This window comes from Squalius cephalus (genome assembly GCF_949319135.1).
Source record: "Squalius cephalus genome assembly, chromosome: 16".
NCBI classification, from domain to species: Eukaryota; Metazoa; Chordata; class Actinopteri; order Cypriniformes; family Leuciscidae; genus Squalius; species Squalius cephalus.
This window is the reverse complement of record NC_137137.1, coordinates 29,260,302-29,281,166: the sequence shown is the minus strand read 5'-3', so window position 1 is coordinate 29,281,166 and position 20,865 is coordinate 29,260,302. Positions and strand designations below refer to the sequence as shown.

The following is a 20,865-nucleotide window of genomic DNA, read 5'->3' as shown; positions in this document are numbered from 1 at the left end:
TGGAGGGGGCCGCGCCAATGTCAAGAAACTGCCATATGTATAAATATAACCCACTGGCCCTCTGAAATGGTAGAAAAGTGCAAATTATCCAGCCTGAGGCACAACTTTAAAGACAATTTAGAATAAAATTGAGTTTTTTTAACACGTTCTTGGTCTTGTTGCTCGTGATTCATCAGCAAATGTAGTTTAAAGGGTTGTAGTCAAAATGTAAATGTAATTGTTTTATGCTTGGGCGTTACCAGGGCATTGGTAGAGTAATTGGTAGGGTGTTCTGGGTGGTTGCTAGGGAGTTTCTTACTAGCTCGAGTCAAAAGAACCCACTACTAGTGATATTCTGGTCTATATTGTTCTTGTCTCTCCATATATGGGATTTTTCATCCGTTTTCCAAAAAAACTAGACAAAAAACTATTAACAATATATACAATAAATACAATTTGGCAACTAACTGAAATAAATTCGTTTAAGTTGAAGTAAAATGACTGTTTTGTTTACTACATTACTAAAATTACTAAAACTATAACTGATATAAAAACAAATTAAAGCTGTATATAAATAAACAAAAAAAATGACAAAAGCACATAACAAAATGACTAAAACTAAAACTGAAAACTGAATATTAATAAATACTATAATAGCATATAATAAACTGAATTGTATCTAAACATTCATGTATATAACACAAATGATCAATTCCCAAGTTTAATACTTATGGTAATTTTTGAAATCCTAAGAATAAAGAATCATCTAAACCTCCACTAAAATTCTGATGGATAAAATTTGCAATAGTAAAATATTCACTCTGTGATGCATGATATTACATTAGTTAAATGTGTTCTAAAAAAATCCCAAAAAATAAATGAAAAATAGTCACAGAAAGACCATGTACAATCCCGGTTTCATATTGCATCATGTGACTCTGCATTACCTTACACACCGCGTTGATTTTTTCCCCCACTCAGCATAAAAAGTGTCTGTTGTACGAGGTGTGCTTCTCCTCTGATCCGTGGCCAGTTTTGGATTCCAGACGTAATGTGTGCGATAAGAATCTGATTATGGGAAACTGATCCTGGATCTGACTTTAATGAACTCTAACCAGAGCTGTTAATTACAGCACGGGGACACATGTTTAAGTCGGAGGTCAACTGATGGAGTGTGAGAGGACGGAGAGTGAGTGTGAAGGAAGAGGATGTGTTTGACCTTTCTTCTGTCTCCACGGGCCCCGTACATGACTGCCCTCTAGCTGCCATCTCTACTGCCTTCTCTGCTTCTGTTTCAGCATCTCGAAGGTTCACCTGGCAGAAGATAAAACAGCAAAAAATAACCCTAAGACTTGCATCATATCATAGCGAATCTCTATTGTAGAGACTTTTGGTGGGCTGTTTTGTCTCTGCTCTGTAAGAAACCACCTAAAACACCCTAACAACCACATGGCATCACAATAAACAACGCTCAACACATTAGTAACCTAATCACTGCCTGGGAACCACACTCGGATTTTCTTAACCATGTAAAGTGCAATTTAGTGCAGTTGCTGATATTTATATTGACAAAAAGTAAGATGAAATTCTCTTTAATAACAGTATAGCTCTACTTACATAAATTCTATATAATTATCAGTTGTTGCTATATATACCCAACCCAACCTCCCAATGATACATCTTGGTAGGATGAAATTTAAATAGGCCTACTTTGATTGTGGGGGACATTAAAATATATAATGCAATTCACTGATGATTGAGATGATTGAACAAAGAAACTACAAATAAACATTTTAACATAATTTTCCTGGAAAATGATATGATAATCAAGTAAACCAGCAAGTCCATTACTGTGGCACACATACCCACAAAACACCACCACAACAGTGATTAATGTCGGCTTTTCATGTTTCATGGGGACTTTCCATAGGCATAATGATTTTTATACTGTACAAACTGTATATTCTCTCCCCAAACCCTAAACCTACCCATCACAGAACACTTTCAGAATTTTTTACATTTTCCAAAAACATCATTCTGTATGATTTATAAGCTGTTCTCCTCATGGGGACCAAATAAATGTCACCACAAGGTCACAAATGAATGGTCTTACTATCTTTGGGGACATTTGGTCCCCTCAATGTAGGGTTTATCAGGACCAAAGACACACACACACACACTTCCCCAGGATATGAGCATAGAGAGTGTGTATGCTTGTTCTTGTGTCGCTGCATTAGCCATTGTGTTGGGCCGCTCTCTACAGAGGTGTCAGCTAAGCCTTCCTGTTTTACACAATGAGGGTGACAAGCACAGAGAATTCTCTCAGCGTCCCCCGTTTCTGAAGTGCTCAAGCCTGAATGAGGACAGACACCTCCTGAGACGTTTGTGACGGCTTTGCACTTACGAAATCTTGTCTAATTATCAATACATTAAAAAAGAATTTCAAATGAAAGCCTAATAAAATTCCATATTTAAATAGAATAGAATTAGGTCAATTTTATATCAATGCGCCAACATATTTGCAATCCCATCCACAGTTAGGCTAATGGAATCTTAGATCTGAGAATAATATTTCAAAAATGTTTTGAGTAAATGAAATGTTTACATTGTGCACATCTTTTAATTTTGAAAGAAGTCTCTTATCCTCACTAAAGCTGCATTTATTTGATCTCAAAACACATTAAAACAGTATCATTTTGAAATACTATTACAATTTAAAATAAAGTATAATCAAATAAATATATATATAATAATAAAAAATTAATTCATTAAAAATAGATAAATAAATAAATATATATATATATATATATATATATATATTTATTTTTTTTATTAATTAATTTTTTATTATATATATATATATATATATATATATATATATATATATATATATATATATATATATATATATTATAATTAATAAATAAATAAAATAAATCTGACCCCAAACCTTATTGAAATGAAATGAAATATTGAAATGAGGTGTCTTAATGCCATCGTTTCAATATCAATATTGAATGTGAAAAAGTAAAATTTTTCACATTCAATATTCAATTTTTCACCCCCCCCCCCCCATACAAACTCACACACACCCTGCTTCACATAAATACACACACAGGTGAGAGATAAGAACTTTCAACACAATGTGTTTTTCTTCTCGGCAGTGCACGCAACTATCAATGAAACACTTCACAAGAACCCTCGCACTTAAAGAAATGCTTCCACGCTTTTTCAGCTTTCCTTTAGCACCACAACAAGAAGCACAACATGTTTTCAGACCTTTATTACTATGAATAATGTGTGAATACTTTGTGTTTGCGGGCCCCCGTTATATATGGCTGCAGAAATGGCGTTTGCTGGCGTTGTAAAATATTGATATGTTACAGGTACATGTAGGCCTGACTGCAGGTGACGTTTTATGAGATGTTCACTTTGCACACTACATCAGTCATGCAGGTTGAGGAGCTGTACGCCGTAAAGGTGGACAGCATGTGTGTGTGCAGCTGCCGGTTTAAAAGGGTTTGTAGGGGAATTTCCCTCTTCTCCCTTTGTGAGAAACAAAAGTGTTCAATTCAGGGTCCGTCTTATCATATATCCTGTCGGGCTTCTGTACGGAGGGATATTAAAACGAGGGAGGAATTTCCATTAAAATGAGGGAGGAATTCACCAAGAATGAATTTAGCCCGCTGATAGCATTGTTTTTGATTCACTAAAGGAATTATGCAAATCAGGTGATGCCGCAAACACACAAACAGCAGTGTGATCTGAACCAGTGTGTTTCACAGGGATCGTGCAGCATCACTTCACTGCAATACACACATGAATCAGCTCTTTAAAATCCAACACATCCAAATCATCAGTGGTAATAGCACTCTTCCCCATCATTTGATGAATTACTGCTGCCATGATCATTAGAAAATGTACACAAACATTTCTTTTAAAATGAATTTCAGGCAAACAGCGCACATCGAATATAGACACGCATTTGCATAGAAAGGAGACCTATTTGAACAGAACAGAAGTGAAGTAGATAACGCAGTGCTATTTTAGCACATTTTGTACCTGATTGAGATGGATTCCTGGGAGAATAATATGCTTTGCGCTTAAATTGCTCTGAAAAGGAATTCGCTCCCACTTTTGGATTTGAGAGCTTGACAGGTGACACCAAAATACTGTCATGATTTACTCACCCTCATGTCGCTCCGAAGCGGTGTGACTTTTGTTCTTCTGTGGAACATTTTTTGTTGTATTCTTCAAAAATATCTGTTGTTTTGGAACATGAGGGTGAGTAAATAAAGGCATATTGGAACATGATAGACACAAACCAAAACATAAGAAATGACTGAAAAAATTGGCAGCAGTGAAATAGTTTTCACAATATGATTATAAACATAACTAGATGATCCACTTTCAAAGCCACTGTAAAATATGTATGCACATCAGTTGCTTGGGAACAACCATAAAAATGGCATCAAAAACAAAAGTGTCTGTGCTCATCATTTGGTTGGGTGTGTGTGTGTGTACCTGAAACCAGGTCAGTTAAGTTTCTGTCTATTTCATTGTTTTTTTCTCCCTTCTTTCTGTCTTTGATTAGCTCCATATCGAGGTCAGAGGTCATCTCACTCTCCCGTTCTTACCGTGCTTTCTTGCCTTTCATTCTTTCTGTTCTTCTTCAGCAACAAGACTAACTAAAATCACGTTATATTACTCGCTCGTGCCCGTTTAGCCTGTGAAGGTGTCGACGTTTTAGAAATACGGCTTGGCTGAAGCTGTTTAGCACACTTATTCTTCACCTTGTGGCACAAACACTCCCAGTGGCACATGTGTGTGTGTGTTTTTTGTACCAGCTCGTCTGCAAAGGCAGTTCCTCACACCTGATGGGAGTAATTGGGCTCTTAAAACGGCACAGAGGGGCTCCTTAACCCCAAAGCAGACTCGAGAGCCGTCCCTCTGGTATTTGACCCTTCAAACTTTTGGGAAAGCAGAGAAAGAGAGAGAAAATGGGCCTGAAACTTAGAAGGGAGAGTGAGATAAGAGGAAAAAACCTTACCTGATTTCAAGTCGCCCCTGGATTTGAATGTATCATGTCACGTCTGTATGCTCGTATTGTAAAGAGCTTAACTGATTAGAATGGGAGAGATAAGTTTAGTCGCTTGCAGTGTACAGTGTTAGTTCATGAAGGTGTGGTTACTTACATTTACCATTGCTACATTTCACTGGCAAAATCCAGTCATTTCAATAGGAATCTGCACAATGCAGAGTTTCACGTGAGGGCGAAATTTACCAACGCTTTTTTCAAGTTGGTCACACGAATTTGCTGTGTTGACCAACAGAAAGCTGCTTGGTTTGATAGTGACTTCTGTGTGAGCGGTGCTTCATACATCGCTACACTATTGACAGTGGACAGTCAAATCAAGTCACCTTTATTTATATAGCGCTTTAAACAATACAGATTGTTTCAAAGCAGATTTAATGATGCGAACAGAGTTCATTCGGGCTGTAAAGCAGCTCTATTGTTCAGCAGAAGTCAGTTCAGTGTTGATTTTGTACGTTATAAAGGTCATCAAATATTAGATCACTTCATTTCATCTATAAAGCAGTTTTCCAGCTAGGTGTGACTATGACATCCGTTAGGCTGGGTCTGTGCGGTTGCCTGGATGTTGATTTCTAGGGTATAGATATCCTTTCAAGCAAGTCTGATTTGCCTATTTATACTGTTCTGTCTTCCACCATGTGTAAATCATTTGATCATATTTAGTCGGAAAACTAAAAGCACACCTCTCCTCAGAAAGCCACAGCCAATTTAAGTTATCATTTGTTTGCAGCACATGAACATGCGACATGCCGAAGTTGAATACTTAGGGTTAGAGGTTTGTTCAAATGCCATAATAATAGTAGTGCTTGCCTTAGCAAAGGCCACTCATAAATATATACTGTAGGTTATGTTTCTCTTATTACGATGTGTGTAAATCACTGTTGCACCTGGAGAAACAGAGTTTGTAAACCCTTTTACAGCCTCAATCCCTCCTCAAAGTAACATGTTTAAATTTAACATGTTACATTTTTCCATTTTTATCTGGGAACACTGTACCATTTTGCAACTCATTTATCTTGATTTTAAATTCTTGCTCATTTGTGGATGTTTGAAATGTGCACATTGGTAAATTGTACGCAGAAGATGTGAACATGTCCCTATCCAGCTTCAACAAACTTCACACGTGCGTCTTGCTCTCTCACACCCAACACAACTTCTGACATTTAAAAGAAAGTCAGTCATTTGTCAAGTACATGAAGGAATCACCATTATAAGACATTGTAATGCTTCCCCATTCATTATATTGTTTAACACATGATCAACAACAATGCATTATACTTGTTTAAGGTGTAACCATTCATAAACATGAGCTATATTTTTTAGAACATTTACATGTACTCATTGAAAACCATTTTTACTAATTTGTTTAAAATGATTATGCACATCTTTCATGAGCCCATTTTTAATTGTGAGGCCACATGAAATACTTACATTTAAAATTGTAATACATTTAAAAATCATTTGCCCCGATGTAGGACTTTTTAAAGGAATTAGTAAAGGCAAAAGTTGATTACAAATGGAAAAGTCACACAATTAAAATATATTTTACTTTCCCATATATATTTATTTATCTACCTTTACATATATATTTCTAACATTTTTAACCTAAAATGTTAATGTTGACAGTATTGAAATTGTATTGCATTATTTATGATAAGGCGTTTAAAGCATAATAAATGGCTTCAAGGCATTATGAATAGCATTATAGGGCATTATGCATCAGAGCTCCCAGAAAAGTGTTATCAATGTGTGTGTATCTGTTTGAGAGGTACAAACACACTCAAATGTTCAGACATACAATCAAAGTTTTAACAAGCATGGAAAACATAAAAAAGTGTATAAGCACTTTTAGGATGAACTTTCCTCAAAAATATGTTACTGTAAGAAGCAATGCAATTTAGTCAAATATAAATATTTGCAAAGAAGTAAATATTTGATTGCAAAATGATTTGAACTGACTATGAAACTCATTTGTCTTGATTAAAATCCGTATAGATGTTCCAACTACAGCCCTCTGTGAGTGTTAATGTGCTGGAATATAATCACTCTGGAGTTCAGGGCTAACATGGGCCCAGAGACAGATTTATTAGCACGGATTCACGCCACTTGTGTGGATATTCCGTTTCTGTCTTAATCGCTCACGGCACACTTGATATTTGGTTTCAACTTCATAGAGCTGAAGCAAACATTTACACAGAGTTTCTGTTTTCAAAGAGAGACTCCACAGTTTTCAGTGGCATTTCTCACTTTTGCTGGGTAATATATCAACAAAAGAGCGCCGTAAATCTCACGAGAGAACAGCGTCCACTCTCCTTCCGGTCATTTCCTGACATCCTGTCTCACTTTGCCTCTCTCAATCCCTCCATCTCTCTCTCCGTTTCCCTTGACAAGTAACCAGACACCTCAAACTCTACTTCCCTAGTAGTGTCAGGTTAACCAAAGTTAATCAACATGAGCCTCTGAGGCTTCACACGGCATTGAAGATGTCTTCAATGTTTAAATCCCCCCTTTCGATGTATAACAATGTGAGCAGAGAGGAAAAAAATAGATTTGATTCTTGTAAACTACAGATAAAGGAAATTGCTTTTGGTTGCACATAATTTCGATAGTCCACTTTAGACATTCTACTTGGCAACAATGTGAACTAACTCATTTATTTGCAACTACTGTGCATGTCAACAAACACTCAAACTTATAGTTAGGGTTAGTAGAAGAAGTTGTCATGTATTTGCAAAGTTACTTCTAGTCAGTAGAATGTCTGTAGTGTTAGCATCAAAATAAAGTGTTAGAATGGATGCATATTAAGCAGATATTAAGCAGACAGATTACTAATACTCTATTGACTGGTAGTTGACGTAGTTGCAGTTACTTATAGTTAGTAGAATGTCTAAAGTGGACTTTAGAAATTTAGACATTCAACTAAATATAAGTAACTTTGCAACTACATGTCAACTACCAGTCAAAAGAGTATTAGTAGCCTAATATCTACTAACACGTTATTTTTATGGTCCCCCGACTTTTACTGACTATAAGTAACTTTGCAACTACATATCAACTTATTCTACAAACCCGAACCCTAACAGTCTACCACAGACTAGTTGCAAAGTTAGTTATAATTAGTAGAGTGTCTAAAGTGGACAATGGAAATAATGTGTAACCTCATGTTTTACTAGCTGCTCCTTTATATGACGTCTGTTACATATTACGTCACTTATCTTTGTAGTCACTGTCTGCAGATATGTTTTAATGACAGCACCCTTTAAAATGCATTGTGTTTCTCTTTCTCCAGGTAATGGACAACATGGGCAATGTGAAGTTCTGTCTGGATGGGGCTTTGGAGGCCAGTGGGAGTTGGCTCAAATATGTGCGCACAGCCCCGTCCCATGAAGAGCACAACTTGGCCATGTGCCACATCAGCGAAGACCAGGTGAGCTGAGAGTAAACACTCGTTTATGTCACGTCTCTTTTCTGTCGTCTCCACCGTCTGATTGGACTCCCTCGAGCTGTTGTATAGACTGTTTCTGGGGAGCAATGCACAATGCCAAAAGTGCATTTCCTTCATTAATTGTACCAATTTGTTAATTCACTAGTTATTATACACACTGTTTTGAAATAATTTTGACAATTATGTTTTTTTTTTTGTTTTTTTTTGATAATTTGTGACAATTTAGATTATTTTAAGTAATATGATCTGAGAGGTCATGCCGTGACCATGTGTATTTAAAATACAGCTCAACCAAACCAAGTAAATTTACATTTAAAAATTGACAAAAAAATGTTTCAAATACATGTTTGAAACCAGTATCATGAGTTCTACAAAAAAATAAGCAGCACAACTGTTTTCAACATTGATAATAATAAAGGTTTCTTGAGGACCAAATCAGCATATTAGAATGATTTTTGATGGATCATGTGACACTGAAGACATCAGTAATGACGATGAAAATTCAGCTTTGCATCACAGGAATAAATTACATTTTAAAATAGAAAACAGTTATTTACAATTGTAATAATACTTCACAATATTACTGTTTTTACTGTATTCTTAATCAAATAAATGCAGCATTTTGGGCATAAGAAACTAAAAAAAAAAAAAAAAAATCGGTAACACTTTATTTTGATGGTCCCTTTTGAATATTCTGTTTGACTATAAGTACCTTTGCAACTACATGTTAACTAACTCTCAGTAGAGTATTAGTAGACTGTCAGCTTAATATTTGCAAACTCTTAATTTTGATGCTCCCCAACAGATATTCTACTGACTATAAGTAACTCTGAAACTACGTCAACTTATTCTACTAACCCTAACCCTACCAGTCTACTAATACTCTACTAACACTCTAATGAAAGTTAGTAGACATGTAGGTGCAATGTTACTTATAGTCAACAGAATGTGTTTAAGGGGCCATTGAAATAAAGTGAAACCAAAAAATCCTATTAAACCTAAAGTTTTGAACAGTTGTGTATTTTAGTATGTCTAGAACGTTGAATTGACCAATCAGCATCCAAGGCCGAAACGATGCATTTATAAATCAGTTTATGATGTAAATGTCTAATAATACCACGATTATTGTACAGTGCTCCTATTAACGATCCTCCTACAGTGAATGCATCAATTCTAAAATCGCAGCAGAGCGTTTACTGCAGTCATAAATGTACGCAGGTTGTTAATATGTATTGCGGGAGCACTGTTTGATCACATGCTTATTTGGGTAGTTAGGTATCATATAATAGGATGGGGTACCTACTGTACAGTCTAGTATCAGTTTGAGCCTTTTTTGAGAGTATATCAGACAATCCCCATCATGAGCCTTTATGATGAGCATCCTGTGAGAAGCTTGAAGAGACAGCGAGCACGCTACTGTCAGGAAGATGTGGACAGGACCCGCTGCTGTCAAGATGTCACCACTTAGACAATAGATAAAAACAGCCTATTGTTTGATGAAGGCTGTTCCCAGTCTTTTTTCAGAGGAAGTGACTCAGAAGTCATTTACACGAATCACGTACAAAGCGAGTTTGGACACTCCTGAATCTTGTAATCCACTGTCTTCAATTATTTGCTTCCTTTGAAAAGACGAGCAGTTGTCTGTTTGAGATAAGATATCTGATCTCTCATAAAGCCGGAGATCTCATAACAGGCTCGTTGTCTAGCCGGAAAGATTGCCGTGTGTTTACTGTACGGAGGGCTTTGTTCAGTCAAATCCTATCAGGAATTGTGCTGATGCAACTACTGCGGAGGTCTTAATCTGATCATGAAGCTCTTGTGTAGTTGTTGTTAAGTGTGGATTGTTTCCTTTGCTTACATGATATCTAACTGATTAAGTGAGGGGTCCTTGGTGGTTGCCTTATCTAGCTTATATTGCTCACTTTCTTGTTTAAAGGGACAGTTCAACCAAAAATGATAACACGGTCAATATTTTCTCACCCTCTTGTCATTACAAACCTGAATGAATTTATTTCTTCTTCAATAGGCAGAATGTCCTAGCTGCTCTTTTCCATACAACGAAAAAGAATGTGGATGGAGACTGTGAAGCTTCATAAATGACTAAATAAACACCATAAACAGCACGTTCTCACTCCCAGCTCATCACATATTGACGCTTGGTCGGGACCCCTCGGTGTCACTTTTTAACGCACCCTTTTAGCATTGTTTTTCGTGTTGTGCGTCAAATCAAGACACATTTCATGCTTTGCATTTGTAAAAGTTGAAATGATTTTATAAATATTTACACTTTTATATTCTGGAGCAAATAACCCCACTCTATATAACTTCTTAACAATATAAAACACGCAACAGGCGAATAAAAGTACAGTCACAGCTATTTATTGCAAAAACTGACCTAAAACAGTATACAATTATTACAAATAACTGTTGCATTCCAAGTCTTCTGAAGCCATTCGATATTTTTATGTGAAGAACAGAGTGGACCTTTTTAATCGCTAAAAATAATCCTTCTCCGTGAATATCTAATTCAAAAGATACACGCTGCGTCCAAAATCATATACTTCCCTACTATATAGTATGTGAAAACCAGCACGCCAAAAGAGTAGTATGTCTAAATACATAGTATTCGAAAAACGTAGGCAAAAAGTTTCCAGATGACCTGCTACTTCTGGCCAGATTCTGAAGAGTGCATACGATTCTCATTCATACTACACATATTCATACTAAATAGAACGTACTTTTTTAATGGTCGCAAAGTAAGTTCAAATTCAAATGTAGCACCTACTCAGACAGTATTCGATTTCGGACGCAGCACAACTCTTTAGCATGACACAGTCAGTCACGAGACATACAAGAGCCAATTACTGTACATTTCACAATCAAAGCTGACGTAACGCTTCTTTGGGCGGCACTTTTTGAATGTGTGCATTGGATCTACGGCGGATGGAGACAGTGATCTCTTTTGGGTCTGTTCTTCACACAAATCAATCGTTTGGCCTCGGAATTGCAATTGTATATTTGTACTTTTTGAATAAAGTGTGCCTGTAGTTGTATCTGCCTGTTATATACTGTGTTTTATAATACACAAATGGGTAGGTTTAGGGGTGGGGTTACGTGTTCAAACGGGTCTAAAGTAAATAAAATAAATGTAAATAAAATCATGCTGATTAAATTGAGAATCACACTTCAACATGTCATAATGGCACAATAATAATTGTAGGTTTTTCATCATGACATTCCCACGCCCATGCCTTGTCTGTGTATGGCGCTAACGGTTTCTCATTGAAAGCAATGGAGTACCCTGCACGTCGAAAAATGTTTTTAACATCGTTAAAAAGTGAAGCTGAGGGGTCCTGACCAAGTGTCAATAGGTGACAAGTTGGGAGTGAGAACATGTAACAATGTCTCAACCACTTGTGTGCTATACTCCAAAACTTCTGAAGTCATTTGATAGCTTTGGGTTAGGAGGAGATCTAAAACTTCAATCTACTCTCCCATAAACAAACATTCTTCCAATAGCGTTAACAGAACGTTCATTCCAAGTTATCAGGTGTTTAAAAATGTGCTTAAAACGTTAGCTCAATAAAAAAAAAGGATATTTTGAACATTCAGAAATACAGTTTAATGGGAACATTAGCAAAACGCTCTTAGAACATATTTTGGTTATAGCTGGGGTAACTCAAATCTCATTTGTGTTCTCAGATATTCAAATATGGCAGCTCGAGATTCAATGAAGCACGAAATCTAATGATGTTTTCATGCCAAACCTAACACAATGTTTCTTGATGCTTCACTATGAGAACATGGGTGAGATTTTAGAGCCAGGACATTCTGCCTCACTCCTTTTGCATTCCATGAAAGAAAGTCATAGGAGTTGGAACGTCACGTAAATGATGACAGAATTTTCATTTTTGGCTGAATTGTTCCTTTAAGTGTGCCATTTTGGTGGGGGGTGTTTTAGATCATATGCATAAGTGGATCTGTTTCCTTGTTATTATTCTGCCACTTTTAGGCTGTTTGTCTCCCTTCAAACAAGCTGATTGACTCGTGGAACAAGTCAAAGTCTAAGCTTTTGTCTCTTGACTAACAGGGGCAACTAGTGTGGCCATCGTAGTTTTAGATGCTGACACGTAAAACACAAGGCTAACAAACAGGGGAGGACAGGAGGAGAGGAGGGACAACCTCTGAGACTGACAACCACCAATTGACTTCAACTAAAAAACCCAATCATTAAAGTCGCTTGACTTCAATGAACGGCCACCGCTGGGCCCACAGGAGAATAATATCTCCAGCTAAAATCGCCTCACTAAATACATGCTTTCTATTTACTTTCTCCTACTTTGCTTGTTTTTTTTTTCCTTTTCTTATCTTTTGTACACGTTTTTCCCAGTCTTACGGACAACAGCCTATTATTTATTCAGAGTGGCGACACAATGCAAAAATGCATAATTCATTGAACTTTGTACTTTGCTGTTCTATTTGAACATGCACAATGCATGAGCCGTATGGAAATATGCACACGCCCAGCAAATTCTGATGTGCCTGTAACCTTTTAAAATCAACCTGGATCATTTATTTACTTGTTTACGCATTTGTCTTTTGTGTTCGGGCCCCTGAAAACACGACTCAACTGTGTAGCGGTGCACTTCACAATTTTAGGCCTTACTTTTTAATGTGTTTTTTTCCTCTTTTTTAATGTTATGGCTGTCATTTGAGGTGTGAATGGTTCTAAATAGCAGTTTTGTGCTGTAGCAAGGCGAGGGTGTTAGTTACAACACTTTGCTTTAAGAAAAGCTTTATTATAAAGGGTGCAAAATGAACTCTGAAGGTGAGAACCAATCAAAAAAGTGCCAATTTAAAAAAAAGAAATGTTTATAAAGATTGTGTAGGTTTATGTATAAAGGTGTCCTTGTGTAAAAGTATATTTTTTAAGAATGCTTTGGAACACATAATCTGATGTTATCTACTTGCGCTGAGAAAGTGTAATCCGGTTTTCGGATCAAACTATGCGCTCTGAGACAATAGGCATAAAGCTGGTGGACGTATTCTTGCTTTTGCACAATGGCGTGGTCCATTCAGCAAGACTGTTGACCTCTGACCCCCCCTCCCTCATCTCTCAAGATGCACTTAAACTGTTTGTCAGAAACACTGAAGTGCACAGCCAGATCTGCCATGCCATAGCCTTCTGTTTCTGAAGGGCTGAGGACGCGCGCACACACACACACACACGTTTCCATGTTTTATGGGGACTTTCCATAGACATAATGATTTTTATACTGTACAAACTGTATATTCTCTCCCCTACACTAACCCTTCCCCTAAACACAACCCTCACAGAACACTTTCTGCATTTTTACATTTTCAAAAAAACATCATATATGATTTATAAGCTGTTTGCACCAAACAATGACCCTACAATGTCAAAGATTTCTGATATTACTCTCTTTGTGGGGACACTTGGTCCCCACAACGTAAGGTTTACCAGGACACACACACACACACACACACACACAAACATTCCACTAATATAAGATGGCTAAATTATTTATTTTGGTCAGAACTGAAAAATCAGTCTTATGTTTTTGACTAATGTTCATGGTAATATTATATATATATATATATATATATATATGTAAATAACAGAAACTTACTGTGCGTGTATGTAACACTTTCATCATTTTCAAACAATCTGAAATTGTCTGCATTCAATTACTTATTAGCTACTGACTGATAAATGCAATATAATTTATATACATGTTTGCTAGAGAGGAACTTGTAAAAAAAAATCCCTGGCGTCTAGTCATGCAGTTTAGTTTTTATAAGGTTTTGGCATTTGATCAAAGAGTTGCTTAAGATAGGATGAACTTTGTTCTGATCTTGTCTTAGTGAATCATGTCAGAATCAGAACTGCATTTTGAATGGCAGGCGAACATGCACACCCAAACAAAAGTTATTTTTACATTTGTATTTCCTTATATATTCACATCAGTGTGTGTCATGCTTGCACTTATAAGAATGTGTATGTGTGTGTGTGTGTGTGTGTGTGACAGACAGGGGATTATTGTCACCTAAGTGATGGATGATGCATCGGCCCCCAGCACTTGAAAGCATTGTGAGGGGGTCAAGATGGCCCTCTCAGTGCTGTCAGATCCTGAAAAGATTTACTGTAGAGACAGCTTAGCCCCATCATAATAGATTGCTTTAGGGGTGAAAGGAAGGCATTCCACCCACAGCAAATGACAACTAGCCATAGGACTACAGCACAATTTGACATCCAACTTTTATCTTTTAGACCAATGCAAGTTTCAGTCTGTTTGCTTAGCCTTATAACATTGAAAGATTGGCACCTGCATTGTGATACTTTTAATGTCATGTGTGATGTAATTATTTTATATATGTAATTCCAATGATTGTACATGATTTATTCTTTTAGTTATTTGTTGATTCATATTTTGGCCTAAAAACTGACAATAACAAACCGTTATAACGATAGAAATAGATAATATCCGATGCACGAATTATAATTTTCAGTTGAAATAATTAGTCGTTTAATTTCGTCAATGTGTAACAACCATCTATAAAGCAATATAAGCAACAAACTCTCCTCTGAAAATATGCGATGATTATATTTGGTTAATTCGTTGATCAAACCGGAATCCTGTAGATCTTTAATAGATCTATAATAATGTTATAATACATGAAATAATATAGGCTACAATGTATGCTTTATTGTCGTTTTTGGATTGAATTATTGCATAGGCTATTATTATGATGTAGGCTATATAAAAAAAATAGAATAATTGGAGAACAGCAACCCGCAAAAACGCTATTGCAGTGTATTATTAATTATAATAGGCTACACAGCCTATACACGTAATGGTTAGCCTATTCATGAATAGGATATTCAAGGTTACATTTTTGTTGTTGTTGTTGAATATAGACGGTTAAGTGTCTCAGGCGACATAATGCGTGTTTCTGTAACTCTGTCGGCGCAAATAATGAATTTAGTCTTTAAAAACGCAAAGACAAATCGTTTAAAATATCTGCTAAATGTGTGTGGCAGAAGACAGCGAGTAAAAACAGGTGTATATATTTAAAGTCCCACGGAAATCCTCGCGCGGGGCACTGCTCGCGCTCAACCCAACAGTCGATGTATTTATTTTACATTTTCATTAACTGGGAAAGATACATTTTCCATCAATAATAGATTCATTTGGTGGTCAGAGGAGGAGAGGACATGGGGAGGGGTTCAATCCTTTTGGTTGGAGATAAGAGAGGAGGAGTGGCCGATAGAGAGAATCACTAATGAGCGCGACTCACCTCATCAAAGACGCGCGTGTTCGGACTCTGTCTCGCGCTGCTGTCGCGCGCAGTGTCATGATACTATGGGTTGCGTGCTGAACTCTACGGGACCAGAGCTGCTATTACAACTGGAGGCTTTAAGATCCACCGCTCAACAACTAGCCCAACTTTATCAACTCTCGGGAAAGAAAAAGGTCAGATATGCTCTTCCCTTCGTTTAACTGTAACTGTAATATTAATATTAATATTAATAATAATAGCTGTGTTATTGGCCACCCCTCTTGAGCGGCGAACCGATGCCTTGGCCTACTTTTGTAACACACATTAGAGTTGTCACAACAGTGGAGCTCTGAGATGAAGTTTGTGCAGTTTTTTAGCTGTATGTGTTGATTTCGGAGAGGGGCCCCGACCAGCTGCTGTCGCCTAGCCCTGAGCGCCCTCATGAGGGAACAACTGGTACTGTCCTTTTCAGTGTGTGAAGAGTCTGTGATGCCGCTTCATAAAGCGGACTAGATCTTTTATTTTATTATGATTATTATTTAAGTCGATTTAGTTGATTTGCACTCTATAAATTATTTATTTTACAAAATAAACGCATGGTTTTTGAGTGTATTTTGGTTAAAACACACAACAGATGTGGTTTGTCATCACAGCGCTCTTGAATGATTTTTAATTGTGGTTAATTTAGGAAACTTTGCAGCAAATCATTTGACTTAGAAAAAAATTACAACCGCGATAATAATATATAGACTATAGCCTATTAAAAAAACTGTATTTAGGATTTAGATTTTAGATTTAAAACAAATACACATATAACTCCTTTACCCTGGATAAATCATGTCAGTATAGGCTGTACGGAAATCTATACAGGCTAGGTAAGTAACACAATAATATCATGTTTTTTTGTGTGTGTGTTTTAAAAACAAATTTTCTGCGTGCGTGTTTGATTTGATTTTTTTTTTTTTTTATAAAAAACGAAAACACATCAAACACATCGGATTACGATTAGCCTACGTTTGTTTTACTACATAAAAAAAAAATCAAATTTTATTTATAATATTTTATTATTGTATTCTTAAATTTCACCTATTTTATTAGGGAAATTATTTTGATGCGCTCGTTTATTTTGTGTGTGTTTTCATTTATTTCTCGTTGGCCTTCGGTAGGCTAAGTAAAGTATCGAATGAAGCATGGGCGATTTCAAATGCGCTTTGCATTTAATAATTACTGCATTATCTGTTTATCTTCCCCTTTGTGATTGTTTGTCGTGTGTGTTTTTTATCCTTAAAAACATTATAAAACATAACCAATTAATATTATTGCTTTTACACTTGCTATGTTTAAAATAAAGCCATATTTCTCTAAAAAACACGGATGATGATAGCAATAACAATTAGGTAATAATAATAATAATAATAAGCCTAATTGAATGCCTTTTGTTGTTGTTGTTGTTTTAAAAATCTTATGCGTCTTTATTCTGTCTTTGCAGATCTGTTATACAGCTATTAGAGATATTGAAATAGGGGAGGAGTTACTGGTTTACATGAAGGACGGAGTTTTCCCCGAGGGCTCAATGGCACCGAACCTGGAAGGTGAGATTAATGCAAGTCATTAGGCACTCTTTTAAACAAACTCACACAGACCACACTCGTTCACCTCTTCTAACAGTTAGTAACATGCTTTATGTGGCCTGTGTATGTCTTGATGTTGTACAAAGTTCGGCAATGAAGAAAATTCATCATTTCAACCCAGAGGCACCTGAACTATTCGACGACATTTACAATGAAATTGCTGCACTATAGAAGTTGATACACGTGTAGTTATTTTTGGTGGCTCATTATATATATATATATATATATATATATATATATATATATATATATATAAATTACACACTGTCAAATCGAGAAATCGCATCTATAAAAGTTTTTGTTTACATAATATAGCCTATGTGTCTGTGTGCGCGTGCGCGTCTGTGTATATGTAGCCTATGTATAAACGTGTATAATATATACATAAATATATATATATATATATATATATATATATATATATATACACATACATACATACATACATACATACATACACACACACACACACATGGGGGGGGGGGGCTGCACTGTACAATGTGCAGTGTTTATTGTTTTACTTTTTGTCTACTTTTTTTCTAAATAAATCCTTAATTTTTCACTTAAATGTTTTTCTTAAAAAGCAGGGGTTGTCGCTTGTACTTTCCATATTAAAACACAGAATGTTGGCAATTTTGAAACAAGCTCATAGTCTTCTGTATCTTTTTTTTTTTTTGTTTCCAAGTGATCTGGTAATTTTGGATTTGAAGCTCAGAGTAGTTGATACAGACTAGAAAATTGCAAAAGCACTGAAGTGTGTCACAGCGCAGCAGTCACTCTCCAACACATGCACAATGTTTTATCTGATAGAGATGTGTCCTCAGATCTCCCTGCCAAAAAGGCCAGAAGAGAAAGCTCTCTGGGAGAGCTAGAGAGACAGGGACGCCAAAAGATGCAAGCCAGGCTCCACTCAGACAGATCAATCCGGAGAACAAAAGAAAGGAAATGTAGAGTAGAATGAACATGGTCATCGAAGAGGAGTCAGACGAGAGGCTGAGAGAGACAAACCGATAGACAGACAGAATGAGAGCTCTCGACATCTACCTCCTTCTCATGGCTTATCGGTGGTGGAATTTGGAGTGGAGCTGGAGGAGTCTCGGGGGACCTCACCCATGCTCACAGATTAGCCGCTAAACTGCACATAATTGTGTTCCCCCTACTTCTCTCCAAGAGCTATTAGTTTCCCATTCCCTGTCTTTTCCCCAACATTCCTGCCTTTGTCGTTAGTGCTACCGATGGGACGGAGAGATAATGTCTCAAATTCTTTTTATGGCTTCTCTCGATCAGTACAGAAATAAAATCTGCACAAAAGTTTTTCACTTTAGTTTTCCCTGTAAAGGCCTCTTTGAGGTTACGAGGGGAGTTCATTCAAAATACTCCTTTATTTTGCAGGAAGTCTATGAGCATTGCAATGGAGTGCGTTCTGTCAATACATGTCATTAGAAAAGACAAATAAAGCAGAAAATGCAGCATCGATGCAAGCATTTCATGGGCTTTGCTTTCACAATATTGATTTAAAGAATAATGAAAGTCATCCAACTTGGCTTGATCTGGGCCATGCATGGAGTATATCAGAGATATCACTGAGTTTAATTTGAGGATGATGATAGCTAATGAATCAAACCTCAGTACCTTTGAATTTCCTTGCCTCTCCACGACTCCAGGGTTATCTGTGAACTTGGCTCTCGTGTCAGGATATCACCGAGGATAAAACAGCCACGTTTTTAGCCATTTAACCCCGGGTCATATGAACAATTACTCCAAAGACAGATTTTCAGTCGAAAGCAAGTCAAAAACCATGACATTTTTATCTTTAATCTTGTAATCTCTTTACTGTTTTATGTCATTTTTCAAGGTTTGTAAAATAGCATTGATCGTAAATATTTGTATTTGTTCTAGCACTACCAGCCTTACATTCAGTGAAAATATGGTTACTTACTATCAAAACTACAAGCATTTTTGGATGTTGTGCATTTGATATTAAAACAAAAATATTTGGAAGCCTAAACTGTGGACATGTTCTGCTAACATTTGACAACCAGAAAGTGCTTAAATATTTAAACCGTATATCTATCGTTTTATCATTTCTTGCCAGAAAAGTAAATGTGACTTTGTTTGATACATGTCATCTAATATGATGACTTTCAGACAATTTTAATCGTGGCTTACTGTAAGTGTCCGGATACGTTTTGAGGTGTTATTCTGAAGACTGTACCTTTTATAATTGAATAATTCCTTTGAATAATTAATGTAATTCATGAGCAATTGTGTGATGGTTTCCCAACAGATGAGCAGATGTACCGCTGTGAACACTGTGATGAACTCTTTACATCAAAGCTGGAGTTACGGCGGCATCAGAAATACTCCTGCAGCAGCGGCAACTCTATCTTTGACTCACTGAGCGAAGACTTCAAACAGGAGCGCGAAGACAGCGATGAGCCAGTACACGAGTGCAAAGACTGTGAAAAGATCTTCCCTAGCGAGTACAGGTCAGCACGCTCCACCATACTGCTCAAGTTGTAATTACCCACCAAGCTGGAAAAAAGGGGGGGGTAAAAATGCTTTCTAATGTTTATGTGCCTGATTTGCGTACATCAATGGCTCTCAACTGGTTTTGCTTTAAGACCCAGACTTTACATTGTACCAGTGACCCAACACAGAACCAAAACTGTTTATTGCACATGTGCATGTTAAATGTGTGTGATAAACATGCGTTCATAAACTTTTGCATGAATAATATGTTTATCTTACAAAAGCAAACAAAAATGTTCTTAAAATCAAACATTGACATTGACCAAAATTACAATGAGCCACATAGGAAAACATTATAAAAAATGATTAACATGACACAGAACCCGAAGGAAAAGGTCACCACAAACCACATTTGGCATTTTGCCTAATTTGGCTACCAAGAGATAGATGATTTTTTATTTTATTTTATGAATTTGACTGTGCAGCCTTTGAATTTTGCTATTGGAATTATACATGGCTATATGATTGCATTTAGCATTCTTCTTCCCTGTGATATGCAATCTTATCAGAACAGACCAGTTTAGAACCACTGGCCTACACGGTGGTCACATAGAAAATATTGATGGTGTTCTTATTTATTGTTAGTCTGGGGCAGCATATGATCGTGCACACAGAAGAGAGAGAGTATAAGTGTGACCAGTGCCCCAAAGCTTTCAACTGGAAATCCAACCTCATTCGCCATCAGATGTCACATGACAGTGGCAAGCGCTTTGAGTGTGAAAACTGTGATAAGGTAGGTTTCTGCAACCACTTATGTTTTTGAATGTGTTAATCAGTTTATATGTGGGAAGCTGAAACATAACGTGCTCATGGACTGCAATATTAAGATTTTATGTTTTAAGAAAAGTTATATTTGTTTTACATTCAGTAGTTTGTTTTAA

At 36.5% G+C, this 20,865-nt stretch overlaps 2 protein-coding genes across 5 annotated transcripts in view; one reads left to right on the top strand and one right to left on the bottom strand.

Annotated features, from left to right (window-relative positions):
* Window positions 1-20,865, bottom strand: part of clcn6 (chloride channel 6) — a 526,148-nt gene that overhangs the window by 403,903 nt on the left and 101,380 nt on the right. The gene's annotated exons all lie outside the window — the stretch shown is intronic.
* prdm16 (PR domain containing 16) overlaps window positions 1-20,865 on the top strand; it is a 323,538-nt gene that overhangs the window by 286,035 nt on the left and 16,638 nt on the right. For 3 of the 4 annotated variants that reach the window (XM_079896433.1, XM_079896434.1, XM_079896432.1), the window contains 4 exons: window positions 8,364-8,501; window positions 17,311-17,413; window positions 19,740-19,941; window positions 20,570-20,717. In XM_079896433.1, coding sequence (XP_079752559.1) covers window positions 8,364-8,501; window positions 17,311-17,413; window positions 19,740-19,941; window positions 20,570-20,717 — 591 coding nt within the window. Of the gene's footprint in view, window positions 1-8,363; window positions 8,502-15,887; window positions 16,016-17,310; window positions 17,414-19,739; window positions 19,942-20,569; window positions 20,718-20,865 lie in introns of those variants that run through there. The other variant, XM_079896435.1, reaches the window with a different exon arrangement.